This window comes from Anser cygnoides, chromosome 1 (assembly GCF_040182565.1).
Source record: "Anser cygnoides isolate HZ-2024a breed goose chromosome 1, Taihu_goose_T2T_genome, whole genome shotgun sequence".
Lineage (NCBI taxonomy): Eukaryota > Metazoa > Chordata > Aves > Anseriformes > Anatidae > Anser > Anser cygnoides.
Window position 1 is genome coordinate 185,445,652 of NC_089873.1, and position 19,896 is coordinate 185,465,547.

The 19,896-nt window shown below is 37.2% G+C and overlaps 1 protein-coding gene across 1 annotated transcript in view; it reads right to left on the reverse strand.

Moving 5' to 3' along the window:
* Positions 1-19,896, reverse strand: part of FREM2 (FRAS1 related extracellular matrix 2) — a 129,483-nt gene that overhangs the window by 102,464 nt on the left and 7,123 nt on the right. The window contains exon 2 of the mRNA XM_066989665.1: positions 15,825-15,914. Coding sequence (XP_066845766.1) covers positions 15,825-15,914 — 90 coding nt within the window. The remainder of the gene's footprint in view (positions 1-15,824; positions 15,915-19,896) is intronic.

Genomic DNA, 19,896 nt, shown 5'->3' on the forward strand with positions numbered 1-19,896 from the left:
AACAGCAATGACTATTCTTTACAGCTACCCCATTTCTTCTTTTCCTCTCTCATAAAACAAATGGCTCAATGACAGTGCTCACAGATATGTTCAGGAGCTATATAATTTTCAGGAACTACGCAATTCAGGTGAATAACTCCTAGCACATCTAGGCAGCCTGTATACTTATTCCATGAAGGCCACTGTGATGTTGCAGTCCTCCTCCATCCTTGACCAAGGACACATTCACAAGAAGCTGCACTTCCCTTATCTGGATATCACCCCAATATCTGCAGGTTCCTTGCTATGATGCTCAACAAGGTCTGATACTCATGGTGTAAAACATGCGCACAAGGTACCTGGCAGATTGTAAATGAATGATACCAGCTATCATGGATGTTCATTCTGGTGTGGTCTCTTTTTGGTCCCTCTGCAGTTCCTTAGTTTTCTCTAGGCCTAACAACTGTGTGTGTTGTCATCTGTAATGCTGCCTCCTTGCTGCACATTCATGCTTAAAGGTTGTCACAAATTCCTCATGAAAGAAGCTAAAATCCTGTTAACAACAGTTAATTAAAAGTTAATCTCTACTGTTCTTTGTATCCAATATAGAGAATATTCTATAGAATATGCTTTTTCCTAATCTACTTCTGAAGCACATTATCTGATCTCAGTGATGTCCAGTAGCTATGTAGCTACTAGAGCAACTACTTGGAAAGGGCTTTGAGGAAGGTAGGTTTTGATATACCTGATTTGGACTCTAATTCAATATCTTTTCTAATATCATGAGTATCCTGGTGGATTAAGGAATTTCTGATGCTTTAGATTAACACAATATACAAAGATTCAATGTCTTAAACATTCTATTTTAACTAATGATTCAACCACAATACCTGTTGCAGTAAACTTTACTGGTCCTTGTCTTCAGAGAACACAAAGAACAGCAACGTGCCTTCCCCCAGTCAAAGGATAGTTTTAACATTTAACAGTTTCTTGGTTGTTTTCTGCTAATTTAAGTAAGTATCTACACGGGAGAGAAGTTCAGCCACTTGCTCTTTTCTAATGTCCACTTTTGTTTTATTTCAATTTTAAATTATCAGTACAATTCATGAGACTTGCTGCTTCAGTGATCTTTGCTTTGGAACTTTTTATTGTGATGGGTTAATTTTTCATAGTGTGACAATTCCTTTATTTAATCTGAGTGAAGATCACCTAAACCATGCTTCCCTTCCATCTTTGCCTTCTGCATCTGTTTTTTGATGCTTCAGAGTTTCTCACTCTAATTAAGAATTTAACTGAAGGCTAGCATCTACAGCGTCAAAAATCTAAAGCTGCATTAGCACAACAGTGTATTTGAGCTGGGGAAAAAAACACGCATGCTTTTAAGAACTACACAATGTTGTACCACAGGAAATAAAAACTTGGGGAGGGGAAAGGATTTGAGTTATTTAGTCATATCTTTGATAAACAAATGCCAGGAACTAGATCCTAACTTAAGACAAGTTAAAGACCTCATGAGTTAATTTCTGAGAGGTTCAATGAAATGACACAAACTAGGAATCATCAAAGACACACCTTTATAGACCCAGACTACAGAATTATAAAGTTAGTTTTTCACAATGCCCAGGACCAAGAGCACTGACCAATCCTAAAACCAAATTAGAAATTACCATTAATGTGTAGGCAAGATAGCAAGTATTGCTGTGCTAGCTGGGATATTCTTGTAAGGAATAAGGTCACATTGATATTAATGTAAACAGATACTTATTTAAAATAAAATGAACAGATACAAATATTTGGTAAAGGAAAAGTACTACGGAGATCCTAATATACACCAAGAGAAATTTCAGCAAGTGCTTCAAATATTTAAAACTAGATGGCTCCAACTATATATACTCCATAGCTAAACATAATTAAATAGCTTCTCCTTTTATATTTTTATCCAAATTCAGATGATAACTTTAGAAATTATTTTTAAATGTTACTTTAATGACCTTCACCCACTAAATAAAACTGATGAGCAATGGGATTCATCTTCTCCACCTTCAGATGTCTAAGTTCTTTCTATTTGTATCCTGCCTGCCTTACTGTAAATGGAGAAATGAGCATCCCAGGAAAGAAATTCAACTAATCTATTAGAACTTCACTTAGACTGAGATGAATCACCCTTGCTTAATCTGATAACTCCATTAACTAAAAAAGGATCCCACGATTATCATTAGATTTGGAAGCACGTGTTTTGGACATTCATGTTAAAACAAATTACTCCCATCATTCTTATACTCTCCCTGAATCTGAAAGCAGAATTTGTACATTGAGGAGAATCATTTCTTGTTATGATGTAATAAATGGGCAGACTACTAAACTATATTGCCCCTTTACATAATGACCTTCCAAAACAAAACTAAATAAAACAAAACCATAACTGCAAAGCTGCCTATGTAAGCATGCTGCAAAGCCCCTCCAAACTTGGCCAAATCTTATTAAATAGAAGACAAGTCTACCGAGCAAAATTAAGATATGTGTGTAAGTACATGCTAGTGTACTTGTGCTAGCTTGATCTAGTTAGAACCCAAATATTAGCAATGAAGTGACTGTAATGTGAATTTTAGCAATACTAGTTATTTATTTAGCATGTATATCAAGAACCTCTAGAGAGTTTGTCCTCGGATTAACATGCTAGAATTCATGTTGTGACTTTTGCTATTACTGTAAGCCATGAGGCTAGTTTGAAATAAAACAAATATGTTAGAACATACAATTAATCATCCTTTGCTCCTCTTGTGTATTCTATTCAACATCATTTAGCACACAGCCCTCTGTTTTGGAATGGAGTTGAACAACACTGCCAAAGGGGGAATTCTTAGAAGGACTTTATGTATAGAGGGGAAAGAGTGTTTTTTTTTTTTTTTTTTTATCTTAGCTAGAATAATGAATGACTACTAAACTGCAGAGTAAGTAATTGAAGGATTTCAAAAGCGCAGTGAAAGAGTTACTTAAAGAAAAAAGGCCTGAATTTACTCATTGACACCACTTTGCACTAAAAGCCCACACCAAATATTTCATTTTACTCTTAACCTCAAGCATGTGTTTATCAGCTTCTTGATGATCTCTTATCAATTCTACAGTGGAGAGGTGGGTTGGGCCTGAGAGCTGCAGTTTTGTGAACATGAGAGCTGAAAGTGGATCTAAAAACTATTGTGTAGAAGTGCGAAAATATCTTCTGGCCATCTTACCCCCCCCTCCACCCCCATCCAAATTCACTAAAATTGGAGTCTTTCCTATGTAGAAGAAGTGTACATTTTTTATGCATCTTAAAACTGACTGCAGCTTGAAACAGTATGCTCTGTCTTCTTCCAGTGCAGCTAGCTGACTGGATAACAATATCTATAAGCAAAGGTCAGGGTAAAGACCTGTTTATGCACAGCTAAGCACTGACAGAGGAATACTTGCTTTTCTTCAGGTAGAAAGCCAGTTCAGGCATGTCAAGAATTCAAAGTTCAAGACTTAACTGTGAACCATGCTACTTACCAAAGCAACCTCAGACTAATATGAGAAACTTGCTATATAAACTCCAAGATTCTAGCTGGCTCAAAGGAGTGTTGTCTGATTATAAAACATTTAGCTTACAGACCATCAGTTCAAGACAGCACCGTTAAGCAAAAGTGAAGTAACTGTGCATAGGGTACTGTAACCATCTAATCACAGCAGAAAGCCATCACGCTTTGTACCATGTGAGATCATGTCCACAGAGAAGCCTGCAGTGTGATGAAGATAAAATCTCATTCTGATCTGCTGAAGTTGAGCAATACTCTCATCAGGCAGGACGCATGTTGGATAAACTCCACTGGAAACACTTTGTAGAGGGGGTTAAAAAAAAAAAAAGCTGGCTAGTCTTGTTCTACTTTCATTTATGTAAGTATGGAGGTATTTTGCTGGATTATGTAGAACAAACAGAACACACTAGTGCTAAAAAGAACAGAATAAACAATGCGATTCTAAAAAATATTGCAGCTACACTATATATGCTAAACCTATATATAACAATATTTTGAAGAAGTGGGCATGTGATGTGGTTTCAAACATCAAAAATAAAAATTGGCAAATGAAATTTTTTTAAATTATAAAATGCATTTTTATTTTTAATTTAGCAAGACTGGATTTAAAAGAAAACAAAACACAAATTGAAAATACAAACTAAAAAACTTTATGTGCAGCTTACTTTTAGATTTTTGTTGTTGTTGTTAAAACTTCCCTGGGGTGAAAACTGTTAAGATAACATTGAGATTAACAAGATATACTTTGCAAGAATGTGTGTGGGTGGGAGAAGGAGAGGACTATGTTGAAATATTAAGCAAATAATGTTAATAGAGACTATATGAAAATGCATAACAATACACAGATTTTAAGGGCTGCATCATTCAGTTTTCACTTAATCTTCTTCATATTCTAAACTCCTCAGTTATGTGATTTAAAGGTTCTTCTACCAGTCTTGCAACAGCACCTCTTTATTTCCTTAAGATCTTGAAGGGGAGCAGGGGAGGAATAAGGATCATTTCTAAAATATGCAATTTGGCAGAATGGCACTGACAGGAATGTCATCCAAGTGATATATTCTCTTTCTAGTTTATCCTCACTGAGCTCCAGGTGAGCTTTGCTACTGACTCTACTTGCATGCAAAATCAGTAATAGTTGACAGTTTCTGTAAATTTCCCCATAGATTTCAAAGCCAAAAGTTTTTATAATCATTTAGACTGATCTTCTGTATATAAAAATATAAAAGTCCATCCAGTAATTTTGTGCTGTATGCAGCTTGACAAGTTTTTGTTTATTTGTTTTTCACTAAGATACCTGTCCTTGAAGACAGTAGGGGAAGAATTCATCACTTGTCTTGAGATCCTGCTAAGTGCAGTGGATTCATCCTTAAAAGCTGTTTTCCCATTTTGCACTTCCTACCATAGGTGAAATATAGAAACCAAGCATTCAAAAGCTGCCAACAGACCAGAGCAGCTTAGAATCTTTGTTTAGCAAAATTACCATTATTGCCATTTCATGAAACAACAAAATTACACTTCCCAGCTTTTGTGAAAGTTGACAAGATCTATGATCCTTTGAATGAAACATTTAAGCTGTCCAGACTGACATTTTATGAAATTCAGTATTAGCTAAATGTTGAATATGAGTTTTGTCCTGTGTTGCTACATCAAATGCTATGGAAAAAGAAAAAAAAAAGTTTATATTACCTCTCTGCAATTATCTTTAGAATGAAATATTCAATCCTGCCATAGCTACACTCATTCTGGAGTCATCAAACAGGAAGACATTGAAATTAAAGTTTAGCCTGGAAAAGAGGAGACTGAGGGGTGACCTCATCAATGTATATAAATATCTGAGGGGAGGGTGTCGAGAGGATGGAGCTGGTCTCATTTCAGTTGTGCCCAGCAACAGAGCGAGAGGCAACGGGCACAAACTGAAGCACAGGAGGCTGAATATGAGGGGGCACTTCTTTACTGTGAGGGCACTGGCACAGGTTGCCCAGAGAGGTTGCGGAGTCTCCTTCTCTGGAGATATTCAAAACCCACCTGGATGCCATCCTGTGCAATGTGCTCTAGGTGATCCTGCTTGGGAGGGAGGTTGGACCAGATGATCTTCAGAAGTCCCTTCCCACCTCTGCCATTCAGTGGTAAGTGGATAAACTCCTAGGAGCCAGGGAAAATAGGGAGCTAGACTTTCACAGGAGGGAAGGAGAGTTGAGCAGCAACCCAAAAGGGCCTAGTTTTTTTGAGCTTGGACAGGAAACCCGAGCTGTGCTTGATGGCAAACACTTAATCATTCCACACAAACTGAGACAGCTCCAGTGAGAGAGATTCACTTTACATTTCCTATAGCCTAAAGGCTAAAGCAGTTGTGTATGAAATTCCTGTTTAATCTTCCTCAGGCAACAGAGAAAACTGAACACAGGTCTCCAATATCAGCAACAAATACAGTAAGCAGTGACTTATTAAGTGAAAGTGGGACACTGGCAATCTCATGTCCTTTTGTATGTTTAGCATAAAGCCCAAATCGGTCAACATGCTTGAAAAATGTCCCCTTCACCAACTAACCTATAAATCTTGGTGGTGCTGAAAGCTGCCCTGATTAATATTCACATGATTTATGCAATTCTGAATATACATGAAAAGGGCAATGTGGGTAAAATTGGATTAGAATACAGAGCAATTGCTCCTGTGCAACATCTAAATCTAATCATGATCTGAAGACGTTTCATTTTGTCACTGGTTATGGACAGAACCTAAATTTACTATGGCTATAAATTCAGCACTTCACAGATCTACACTTGATTAGTATGAATCCAGAACATAACCCCACTCAACTTGTCCACTGGAGAAACTGCCATTTTGATATTAAATGTGCATTGCTGCATCACCTATCCCTGAGGAAGAAGGCTGAGAACACTTCACTTTTTAGTTTATTGTACATCTTTCAGAAAAAAAATAATAGCTAATGACTAGTTTCCTCTTCATTAGGAACTTCCATCTCTATCCAAGAGGCTCTCAACGCAGTCCTCTCAGGAGGTATGTCTCCTCTAATGATGAGCCAGCCTAAAGGCCACTACTGAGATTAAATCTTGTAGACAGTGAATGAATTCAGCACAAAACCCAGGCAATTGTCAAAATAATACAGAGTACTCCAGTGATTTTTTTTTTAAACCAATTACTGTGCCTTAGGATTCTGAGCTTACAAGGTCTGCCTGAAGATGGGACATCGGAATAGGAAATCCAATACTTTGAGGGCCTTAAAATAAAAATCCTTTAGGTGCACAATAGTTTTAGGGACAGTGAATAATAGCTTGCTATTGGTTATCAGAATCTTATCTTCTATGACTTGCCCTTGAACATCGTAGTAGTAAGTAAAAAAAAAAATATCTCACTGATTTCACTAATGCAAAACCACAAACCTCTAGGCAGAAAGAGCCTCACTGGGGGCACTGGGCTTTGAATCAGGCTTCAAATGCTTCTTTAAAGGCATCCTTACGATTCCCTCTATAATTATTATGTTCCACCCTAACTACAAAGCTTTAAAGAGGCAGCAAGGTGTGTGGTAACAGCATTCCTACAGACTTGAAGAAAATGCACATTATACAGCAGAGTGACAGAAGTGCCATGCCGGTACTTCAGTTAAAAGTTAGTGAGATTGGAATCCTGGCAAACATTCAGGGAAATGCTGTATCAAGTTGAATGCATTAATGTTTTACTAATGACTTGAACTTAAACAAGCTGAAATCCTTCTTCAGAAAGGGAAAAAAAAATCTGTCTTTTCAAAGAGCTTCCTAAAGGCCTACTGCTAAATGAAATTCTTTCGACTCCTAAAACCAAAAACTAATTAGTTAAATCTGTAAAAGAAAGATTAACTGAAGAAAACCCAAGGGAAAAAAAAGCCACAATAAACTGACTTAAGAAATTCTCATCTAGGCCAAACCCAAACAAAAATCAACACAGGTCAAATTAAGTCATTAATTTACTCTAACAGGATTTTCACTCTGCTTGTATTATTTCTGGCTCTTAACTTCCTCTTCTTAAATTCTTCAATGCCAATTATAAGAACAGGTCGTATAATTTCAGGGTAAATTTGAACAGCATCCAAACACAGTTTGGGTTTATGAAATAAAATGAATGTCTTCCTTTTTCCAGTAAGTACACAAAGAGGTTTGTGAGGCAAGAATGTTCCATATACTGTAAGATTTAGAAAAGCAAAAAGAATACATGAATACTCATGATTCCCAGCAGACTCACTAATCACCTCGCACAATCTTATACTTACTATGTTTTGCTAGACCAAGTCAGAAGACTGCTAACTTCCATAGGAAAACTCTGAAGAATGTTCTCTGTCTTCAACCAGCTCCACTGTGTTGCTGAGGTAATGCTAAGCTAGCACATCTGAACTCCTTGCTCTTCATCCCATCTGTTTGGTACTGGGAAGGCTAAATATACAGATTGGTGCCCTTTTCTTCAAGGAGGTTTTTAATCCCTCATCATTCAATGATTATATAAAGTTTCAGTTTCGGCACATTCTCAGTGCCCGCCAGCCCACAGCGAAGATTTGGCAGATGTAAGTTAATTACATAATGTAATACAAATAAGCTTTTGATTCAACATCCTGAACAAGCAATAAAATCCAACATGCATTTGCTGATACATTGTTATCCTGTTTCTTAAAATAGCAAGAATGTCTTAAATCAAGACGCACAACTTCCAAAACTTTAATGACAAAATACTTCATGTATTTTGTCATTAATGTCTTCAAATCAAAATGTCTTCATTACATTTTATCCATTTTTAATTTGTCTTCATTCTTAGTGTATCTCCAAAGGTTAAGACTCACTAACATTTCTTGGTGGAAAACTGCTTGTAACATATATATGCAGTTTGTCTCAGATGTGTTTATTCCCCTTGTATCAATAGTAATCTAAAGAAATCAAGAAACTTCCCAAACACATTTTACCTGCTGATCAGATGAATCTTTATGGAAATTCTAGGGACACCACACCGTTAGTTGACAATTGATGTGATAGTTAACTCATCCTCAACGGTAACTAGAATCCCTCAATGAAACAGTTCACGAGATCAAACAAGCTGAGCTGCTGTGAGCTCATCAACAGGAGTTGGTGTCCCTTCTCTTATTTCATTCTTCTCTAGACCTCTTTGGTCTGTCCCAGTCAAAACCATTTGCAGCCAACAACCAATAGTATTTCACAGGCTTATTACAAATCACTTTAGGAATTAGTGTCTTTCTGCAGGTTCTCATGTCACTAGCAATCACTGTTATTCTTGATAGTTCTCATTTCTTCCACTTAAGCCTAATGTGTCTCCTTAATCCCTTTAATTCTCACATTTGGGCCTAATTTTACTGCTCCTTGGCATGCTTCTTTTGCTGCTAACAGGGCCTTATTATGTATCATAATAACCTAAAACCTAAATTATGGATTGTTTTTAACTAAAAAGCCCGCTAAGTATGTATAATGCTAATCTTGAGCATCATCTCCCTTTCCTCTCACCTGAACAGGCCAAAGAAATCAATGTCATTATTCAGCTCCGTAAAGCAAGTGGGATTCAGTTCCAAGAGCAGAGCTAGTCAATTTTCTTGTGAATGCATTATTCATTAAAAGTCTGGTTATGCAGCACGTGACCTCAGCTAAAAATTATTAAAAAAGTCTACCAGATGATGGTGTCGGAGATTTCCCTTTTATCCAACCAACCCAACAGCTGGGATGCTCATTCTACATGGAAGACAAGGCTATTGGCCCTGACTCAAAGAGAACTGGAACCGAAAAACTCCTTGCCCTAAAACTTTGATCTAAACCAACAGCCTAGACGTTATATTGGAATGTACTGCTCCTAATTGGCATATTCAAGACTTCTTATTTTGTGGAACACAGCATTTATTAGCAGAAAAATGAAAAACAGAGGGGGAAAGAGGAGAAAAATTAGACGGAATGTGTTGGCCCTACTGTAGCAGTACTTAGCTGGAAAGTGGAACATCTGAGCACAAGCTATGTTTGAAACACTATTTAAAAATTCATATACATGGGAGGCAAACAGAGAATTAATACAAAACAGGCCAGAATATAAGTGGGGGTATAGTGTTAGAGCACGCTATGGGGAAGATGGGTTCAAATCCTCTGAAATGAAGGAAGGAATTTGATCCAAGTCTTCCACATTTGGACAAAGTGCCCTAACCTCTGCATAAAATGCAATTCACAATACAATTGCCTCTCCTTTCCTAATGCAGAGCAGTACCTCAATTCACCCCTTCAACTACACTCTTTTGCTTTTGTTAAAAAAAAAAAAAAATCCAGAACGGGGAGCAGAAGAAAGTTTTGCTTTTGGCAAAAACTACCATTTGAATCCAAATAAATAAAAACAGACAGAAATCTACAAGCAGTTTTCTACATGCACATATAGGGCATAAAGGTGATTTTCAGGTTAGAAACTGAACAAGCAATTCTTTCTAACAGTCTAAAATGCCCGGATAAAGAAACCAACAAAAATGGCACAGAAAACAACAATTTTTTTCCACTGAGTTCAGTAAGGCTGGTATTAGACTTCATGTGTGCCCCATGTAATCATCTCTACACAAAACACATCACCACTCCTACCCACTTTAATAGACCCACTTAGACACTCATTTTGCTGAGACTGTGCAGCCACATTAACAATAACCCCCAGTGAAGTAATCTTTTATTTACAGAAACGTGGGGGCTTTTTTTGTATGCTTGCTTGTTTGTTGTTTTTCTTTGGTGCTTTTTTTTTTTTTTTTTTTTTTTTAAGGTAGTATCAAACTACTGTTTAAATCCCCTGGCAATACTTACAGTAAGAAGCGTGACATGTGGAAAATTGTTCGGGCACCAACCTCAAGTATATCCAACAGCAGCAACAAGCCTGGCAACAGACCAGGATCCAATACAGTACTTGGCAAATGACTGAATATCCCGCCAACGTGCCATGCCCCCATTTTTAAGCCAAAGATAAACGTCTTTGACGGTTCCTGCCAAGATGAATATGCCCAAGTGCCACATGGGGGGTCAAGTAAGGTTGCTGCAAGCAATTCCCAATGATATTTTACCAATCTACTTCTTTACAAACTGTCAGATAGTGAATACAAAATGTCTGTTCCTACACTGTTATTATAGATCACCCTGGAAAACACTTCAGTGGTATGGCTTTAAAAACAGCACTGACAATGATTTCAATTCTGTAATTATACTCAGGAGTATCAGTTGTTCCCTTGAAAATGAATAAAGCATACCAGAATGGTGAAATTCATAAAAATGTGTATTTTTTATTTAGTAAAACTAAGGAAGACAGATAAAATAATTTTATTTCGCAAACAATGGATGTTTTCTCTAAGCAGTAGAATAGTGCTTCTTTAATTAATAGTATTTTTTGCATAAATGTATCTGGGAAAGGTCTACAAAGTTTTCCCAGAAATTAGATTTAAAGACTAACTTAAGAGAATTGTTTTTGAAAGATTCTTGCTTCAATGGAGATTTAACCATGTTAGTACAGGAAGATGCAGTGCTGTGTTAAAGCATTTAGGGATCTGTAATGAAAAGTTTAAATGAGATGTAGCTAATGATGTAAATCACCAGTTTCAGTGAGCTTTTGCTTTTCAATGTTTTGGCTTAAAAGTCAGAAAAGCTGCTCCAGGGAGCCTGAAATCAAAAAATGCTTGTTTCTTTCCTTCCCTAGTGATCCTCACATTCCTAAGCCAGCCAAGAGAATCTGTCATTACTTCCCCTTTGAAACCACTCTACTACCCTTGAGGCACTACCACAAGACACCGCTTAGCAGTCCTAAAGAAGCAGTTTTGTGGGGGACTTTTTGTGTTTGGAGGGATCCACTATCACTGAGCTGGGTAAGGGAGGGACAAATTACAGTTCAAATTAAGACTGAACAGAAAACACAGCACCAACTAAGCAAGAGTAGGTCATATTTTAAAAATATTTTGGTGCAGAAGAATAGATTTAGAACAGATGAGTATTTCTTCACTTGAAGAAGGTCTGAATTTGAACAATTCAGGGTTATCTACAGCACCTACATAAAAGAAAGAGTTTTTTCTTATGGGAAGAAAAAGAATGAAGACAACAATGCTGTGACAGTCCCTTACCGAGAAGCACTGCTCTGTAGCTGTCATGCAGCATGCTGCCATAGTACTGGTGCCACAGCTGTAATACCCATTGCTGGCTAGCTGTACTTGGGCAAGGGAATGTATCTGCCCCTGACACTGCCAAATCTGAAAAGCCAATGTCTGAAGTATAGTGTCTGAGCTGGGGTTTGAGTTTAGTGACAACTTTGGAGTATATTTATTTTGTTATATAACATCAGCAGAATCTAGCCAAAAATTTGCCTTAAACCACTTCAGCTAATTTCACATTTGAAATATAGCACAATTCTCTCAATAGTGTGCAACTTCACATTTCACAAATACATCCAGGAATTCAACTATCCAGTCTGGATTGCCATTTCTTCTTACCTTTCCACTAGGAAAAAAAAAAAATATTTCCTCTGCCTTCTGGTAGCATTGGCTCCTTTATTTATCACTGAATTAAGTATTTCATAATTTAAACATCAGCATTCACCATTGCCACTTGCTTGCACTTGCTATGAAGTGTTTTTTCTTCACCTCATTAATGGAATGTGGAAACCGTTTCTGAGAAAAGATATTCAACATTGACTATTTTGCAACTGCTGTGAAAAACAAAAATCCGTATTTTCAGCAAAGTTTTGCTAAAATGGACTCACACACTTCAGTATCAACAGGTCTCCACATGGTCATTTTAAGATCTAAATTCAACGCAAAAGAGAAAGCAAATTGTTAATATCAGCTATGGTAGTTTCTTTCAAAATCTCATACAGATAACCCTGCAAGCAGCAAATGTACTACATCATCTTCTTGTTCTAATGAAAACAAAAGTGCAATAAATCCACTTTATTGATCATCTTGAGGCTAAATCCCCAAACATGAAGAATTAGAACTAATTCTACCTTTAAAAAATACTAGTGCTGATAAATAGCTGGGCAGCGTTCAATTTACTTTGCTTTTTAATTACCCTTATGAAACAAGCTACTTAAAGTCAGAAAGGCACTATAGCTGTACATATGTAGGTAATTGATGCTGACAATAAGAATCTTTCAGGGCTTAAAATCTCAACTAGTTCTTTTTGATGAAACCTCTAATTTGATTTCAACACAGCAGGCCTATGCTCTCACTTGTAAACTACAGTCCTAAGGGCATTCTTTCATTTAGTCTTTCCTTTCTTTTCATATTGAGCACATTTCTGCTCTCTTTACGCTCGGAAAGTTACCATTGAACAATCATAATTTGTGAGCTATTGTCCCATTTATCTAGCCTGGAGTTTTCCCCCTTGGCCAGTAAGTAAACAAGCACCCCCAGCACCATATTTCATGTTTTCAGATCTTGGGTCATGATTTGGTACACAGTGTGGCATTCACCTCACCTCACTCCTGTTGCGAGCAACTGAACAGGCAAGAGCTGGCAGAGCACTGACTTGGCTCTTTTCCCCTCCCTTACACACCTGTTCTGCCCTAACTTGCTTACCACAATTGCTGGCCACATTTAGAGGATAAACAAAATTCCAGATCTACAACAAAATTCACACCGGAGCAGTTTGATGTCTCCTTGTAGCTGCTCTGCCTCCGTGCAATTGCCTGAGGTAACAGACTCAAGCCCCAGTCAGGCAATCATTTAAAAGAGATTGACAAAAGAGCTTCTGGATTTGTTCTCATCAGTCACCGTATGATGAGTGGGGAGGATCAACCATCACATGGAGCTATGGAAAGACATGCTCTTTTTGTCCTATTTCCAGTTTTACTATGAACAAATATTCCAAGACACACAGAACTCTGTTTTACAGGTGGCGCTAGTGGTTTGGGGCAAAATCAATTTTACAGCTCATACTGTTCGAAGAGAGCAGGGACTGGTGTTGTAGCTTCCCCTTGCTGAGGCACAACAGGACTGGAAGACATAAAATCCTTGGGTCACAAGATCACTTACAGAGTATGGCAGAATTCATCTTAAGTGAAGTACCACTTATTTCATTCACAACATTAGGTGCTGTGTGGTAGCTATCACAAACTTGTTACTACAGCAAAATTCCTGATACAGGAGCAAGAAGTCTGAAGCATGCCATTCTGCTGCAGATGTTGGTAGTCTGCGCTGAGGCTTTCACTCAGCTCTTGTGTGTAGTCTCTTAGAATGATCTGGCTTAAAATCAAAAACAAACAATAATCTTTGTACCACTGAAACTCTGCCAGAATTTACCTGAGCTGTAAAACACTTCCTTTGATGTCTTTCTGAAGAGGGTGGAAATAGAGCTAGATAAATTACTGGCTTTTTCACCTGTTACAGATTCTAAAGACATGGTAATGAATTTGAGTTGTTTCAGATAGACGATTATTAATGTTTTGATCACAACTTCATTCTTTTTAAATAGTTTTATCACCTTTAGGCAAGCAGAAATTCAAAAATATTCTGAAATCAACACAGTTTATTTTTCACTTTGTCAACAAATAGACTCAGGAAAGCAAGGACCATCTAGATAAGCAGTCTGCAAAATGGTAATGTCACAAGTTCTAAAGGCTCTTGTTATCATAATGAATCTTTGTACTATGAAAAATAGCATACTGTTAAAACTGACATGCTGTTACAACTCCTCCAAGTGGAAGCAGATGTGGCAGGACAGTTTTCCGATATGAGAAAAATTCTTGGTATAGAGTTGGAATATACTGAGTTGAATTTGCTTTAACCACAGATTTACCACTGCAAAGTGTGCAAATAGCATGAAGAGAAGTCTCATAAATGTTGGATTCCCAAGGAACATCTCAGTTTTAAGAAAGGATGTTAATCGGACAGTTCACTGAGACAGCAAACTTTCTTCAGCTTTAATTGTTCCCTTCCCATAAAACCTTGAAACATCTCAAGTCTGAGTATTTTTTCACCTACTACAAGAACTTGAAAATTATAAGCAACCATACAGTGACACCTGTCATAAGAAAATGATGGCATTACAAACAAAATATATCACCCTGTGTTCAATTATCTTTACTTAGCTTTCAGTGTTTCTAACCTATGCTTCACTAAAAATAAAATATTTAAGGAAAATAAGCCTACTGTTACAAACTCTTATGTCAATGCTCATTCTCTGAGGTAGCAAGCATGTTTTCAAAAGTCTCTAGAGGAACTGTCTCTTCTGTAGACGTCCAACACAAAGTAAAGGAGAACATGATTTAATAGCCCACTCCCAGCCATGGTGGATGGCGGCAAACTGATCTGTGACAGACAGAACAGATTCCTATTCACTGATCTTAATACTAGCTGTGCTTGTGAAGAAAGCATAAGCTGAGTACACATGAGCTGAAAACAAGCTAGCTTGAAGTACTTTTTTCTAAGTATATTATGAAATCAGCTACAACATTCATAGTCAATTATTCATAGTTATGTATCACATATTATAAAAAGGTATTAAAGTAACATAGTCACCTGTTACCATCCACAGGAATATATGCATTTATGAATATCTGGAAACACTTGATGGAAACAAATAGCCTGTTAATGTGTTTTGTTTACCCTCAAACAGCTCTTTCTTTGTTCTTTAAAACCCAAAAAAAGAACCTTTAATGTTTGTTGTTTGTTTCCTTAAGTGAGTGTGTGCAGTATTCTCAAATTGTTTTCATTCTTTCCTTTTGCAACTTCTAAAACCTTGCAAGATATCATCAGTCACTAGAATTCATCACCTGATGAAGATCAGTGACAAGACACTAAGGATTCTGTTACGCTAAGGAAGTAGAGGCAGAACTTGAACTCAGAAGCTTGAAAGCAAAATGTACAGCAATCTGCCCATATGAATAGAGGAAAGGTGGTCTTGTAACTGGAACCTCTAAAGAGGTAGGCAATCATAAATGTAACTCCGAGTCTGTAAAGTCTCTCAAGATAAAAGGTTTATGACAATTTATGCATAAAGAACCTGGACAGGGAACACAAATGTAAAACTACAGAAAGCCTGGATATCTGAGTAGACTTAGAGAATTTCACTCTCCTCAGTAGCTTGATTGTTTTTTCATTAGACACAATTACCACTTCTTCTAAACCTCTCTTTGTAGTCACCATCAGTAGTCCACAATATGGGAAAGTTAAAAAAAAAAAAATAATAAAAATTCCAGGAGACAACATAGACTTCCTTCAGTGAAATTCAATGTTCGTAAGCTCCTAAAGTATACTTAAACTTCTTCTCTTTTGTGAACAGCAAAAACACATCTTAGAGTACTCACCACCGTCTTCAACCATGAAATGAAAAATGTCACTGGTGGCATTGTCACCCGCTCGTAGAACATAGCATATCTTCATATCATCAATATCAGCTGTAAAGAGTCAGAAAAATACATTTTATTTTAAATGCTTAAGATAGGAAACTTTTTTTTTTGTAGAAAAACATGACATGTATTGAATAGTTTAGCTTCATCAGAAAGAGGTCAAAGCTCTCCAGTAGGGCTCAGGAATTTCAGTATTAACAGAGGTTAAGTTTTAACAGATATCAGTCATTTTCTCTCCTTTTACTTTCCTTTCCCCAGTCCTCTCTTTCATTTAAGATGTATGTACAAACAGAACCAAAAGGAAATGTAAGAATGTAGGCTCAACAGTCAGAATTATTTCATATTTTTTCTGGTGCATTTTCTTAGACAGAGGTGCATCTCCACCAAGATATTGATTCTGTCACTGTTCTTCATCCTGAGAAGTACTGTAGCCTGCTCTAATGGAGAAAATACACTGGGTTTTGCTCCTGTTTCAGCCATGTCTGATAATTAGGGAAGATCTTCAAGCACTGGCTTCAAATTCAGATATCTACCATACAGATGCTAGAAAGGAGGTACAAAGTGTTCTACTCTAAATAACAAGTCACAGGTCACGGGAAACCTGGGGCTGAAATAGCAACAAAACCCAGGTTATTTTCTATGTTGAGTTCTACTCTCCATTCAAGATGTAAGACAAAGTAGTTCACACAACCCACCCCTGCTTCTAGAACTAGATTACTTCTGGCATGTTGCCTGTCTCTAGGATAAGATATTCCTACACATTCTGCAGTACAGAAATCTTAATCTCTTTGGTCCTCCCAAAATGCCCTCTACTTCCTATCAAACTGTTTTCAAATGATATGCCATATAATCTCTATGAACATGCTGTCACAAATAGTGCTTAAACACATTGGCTGTTTTAAGAACCCAAAGACATGCAACTTAAGTAGATAGCCAAGACTTCAGTAACAAAAAAAATATTAAATGCATAATTGTGAATAATCGATTCCAATAAAAAGTGTGCAACAGGTAAATGAACATTTATTAATGTAATGTTTTCTGGTCTCCTTGAGTAGAGACAAGAAACATGTAATATATAAAAACTAATTTTTGTCACTTGTTGGTAAAAATCCAAGTTGGAGGCTACATCAAACAGCATGGGGTAATTTTTATTTCATTCATTTTTAAGAGAAAGTTTTAGAAATTAATAGCATTAAAGTAGGTCTCAAGTACCACCCAAGTTCCATTCCCAAGTGTGTTGGGAAAAACAAGCCCAAAGCACTTTTATTAGAGCTCCTCAATGTCCTCAGTTCCAAAAGTAGCCAGACATCTTCTAAGGCAAACAAGTTAAGAACCCTATCAGCAGGGATATGTCACTAAAGAATCTCTTCTATAAATGTTTGAAAGAAAGTTAAAGATCAAAAATTCACAGGGCTGTAAAGAGGATGCAAACAAATACCTTCTTATGCCAGTGCAGCAAATAAATCTTTCATCCTGCAAACACTTACACAGGTACTTAGCTCTGCCCATGCGGGTAACCTTATCAAAATCAATGGTTCCAACATATATAAAGATAAGCACTTGAGCCAATGTTTGCAGGACCACCTCATCAAAAAAGCCACTTGTCATCAAAAAATCTCTTTTTTGTGGAAAGAATTGCAAAGGAATGACCGGCTTTCTGCTCATTAAGTACACATTTAAAGTCAGTTGAGCAATTTTATACTTTCCTTCCACAGCTGATTAAGTTATGTTAACTATATGAAAGCTGACCTGGTTGTAAGCATAATTCATTAGTGTGCAACTGCACTGCCTACTAAACATTCATATGATATTGGAATTCTCCCCTCACTAGAAATCCAGCAGCTTTCTCTTAGAAAAATAAAAATATCTGCACTAGATCAGGGAATTGCCATTCCATTTAAAAGTCTGCAAAACTGATGCAGTTATTAAAGGCTACATATATTAACATATAATCTTTAAGAAACAAATGTCCTTCACAACATAACTCACTCATCTTTCTGAAAACATTTTCCTGAAAAGGAAGATAAAATGCATTATCAGGGATGAATGCTGAGTAAAACCATTGCTTGCAAGGTGCTGTGCATTCAGCCATGTAGGTACCTTTGGCTTGAGGAAGCTACGTGCAGTACCGAGACACCAACTAACTTCGATTATTGCCAAGGCAGATTTTTGCTCTCCTCTATCCTTTTCCCCTCTTCCTGGCTCCTCAGCACACCTGGAGGGCTGTGGGATGTGGCCTGGCCCTTATTCACAAACCTACCCATGTGGGACCAGGGTCTCCCAAAACAGCACTCAGGATCATAGGGTGTGCATTCAAAACATTATCCACGCATCAGCTAACAACTTGTTATATACCACTGAACTTCTGTAAATATGAAAGCCTTGGCAGTTTCTTAACAGATTTTTTCCCACTTTTAAACAAATTATCTAATCTTAATGAGTATCTGCCATGAACAGATTCCAGCCCTGACTTGCAGAGATGAATGCTGTGTGATTATGCATACACAATATTCCTTGTATGTATTTTTGTCCTAGGCACTAGAAAATAGAAATTACCACATGACAAGTGTTTGTCTTTGAGTTTTCTCTTCATTTACTATCACCAAATTGTAAATATAAAGCACAAAGAAATAATAATGAAATAAAATTATTGCTTTCAGGTGTAACTTTAAGTAATAGATAGCATAACTTTAAGTAATAGATAGCATTTGAATAAACTTAGGAACTGCTTAATGTATTTTAAGAGTATTTTATTTTGTTACTGTCCCTTGCCTCTCTAATTCAGATTATTTTAACAATTAAATATAAAAGAATAACAAGCACCAACTATTTGCAGAATTTGGAAACCTTTTACCAAGCAGTTAATTCCTCCACGCACTAATACCCCTTTTGAGCAATCTCATTTAACTCAATGAGACTCATGAGCTAAAGATTACCTACTGGACTTGTGACAGACATATTTGATGTATACTAATTAGAAAGCCCCACACTGATTGTTCCTGAACAATATACACAACAGGGAACAAATCTCCAGGACATACCACATTCTGCACAACTACATTTTGATTGGGGGCTTTTAGCTTATCTTGCAGTGCTAGGCTAATTTCCTCTCTAGCACTTCAAGTATTGTGGGCAGATACTGAAACACAATCTCAAGGATAAATCAGAAAGCCGTTTGCCAAATAATCCCTCTGCCCCCTCTTTCAGTTACAAGCAATCTGATAAACCGTGCTGCTGAAGCTGCTTGCACAAGGAATCTTGTTTCACCAGTGTTACCTCCTTCAAATCGGTCAGTCTGCATGTTCCACAAAGACAGACCCCAAAACAAGGAATGGGACTGTGAGGTGGTGGCAGAGCATTAGGATGGACTTCGCAAACCACTGAGCATCTCTCAAAACTCAACTGCATATGGCCCTAATGGCCTGAACTGACTCCAGAGTTGGCCCAGTTTTGAGTAGGGGTTGGACCAAATGACTTCCAGAGACAACTTCCAAAATATACTGGAAGATTATAAATATGTTTTATGAGGTCCATCAGGACACACAAGTAATGAATCTGGAACTATTCAGTGGTTTGAAAAAGATCCCTCCACATGGCAAAATGGGACCACTAAAAATGGAAAAGATCAAAAAACATAAAGTAACATCAAATTTAATGGTCAGTACAGGAGCATCTCAAAGCCAAAACTAGGGTGCATGGCTGGCTGCAAAATCTGCACTTATGGAAGGCTCATTACGGTTATGACACAACGAGTCTTATTTACCCTTTCCCTGAACAGTAGATTATTATTTGTCTATTATTACAGCATAAGTATGAAATATGCATAGATTCACTACTCCAGATTTGACAGTACTTTGCACACTAATTACAGAGGGCTACAAGGTGAGGGGCAACAGTGAGCTACCCATGGAGTTTTGAGTATGGAGCTTGGTCAATGAAAGACCTCAGCATCTCACATTACTTCTCAAAAGTGCAGCCTTCTAGGTCCAGCCAAGAATTTTTGTCTCCTTGCCACCCACGACCTCTCCCA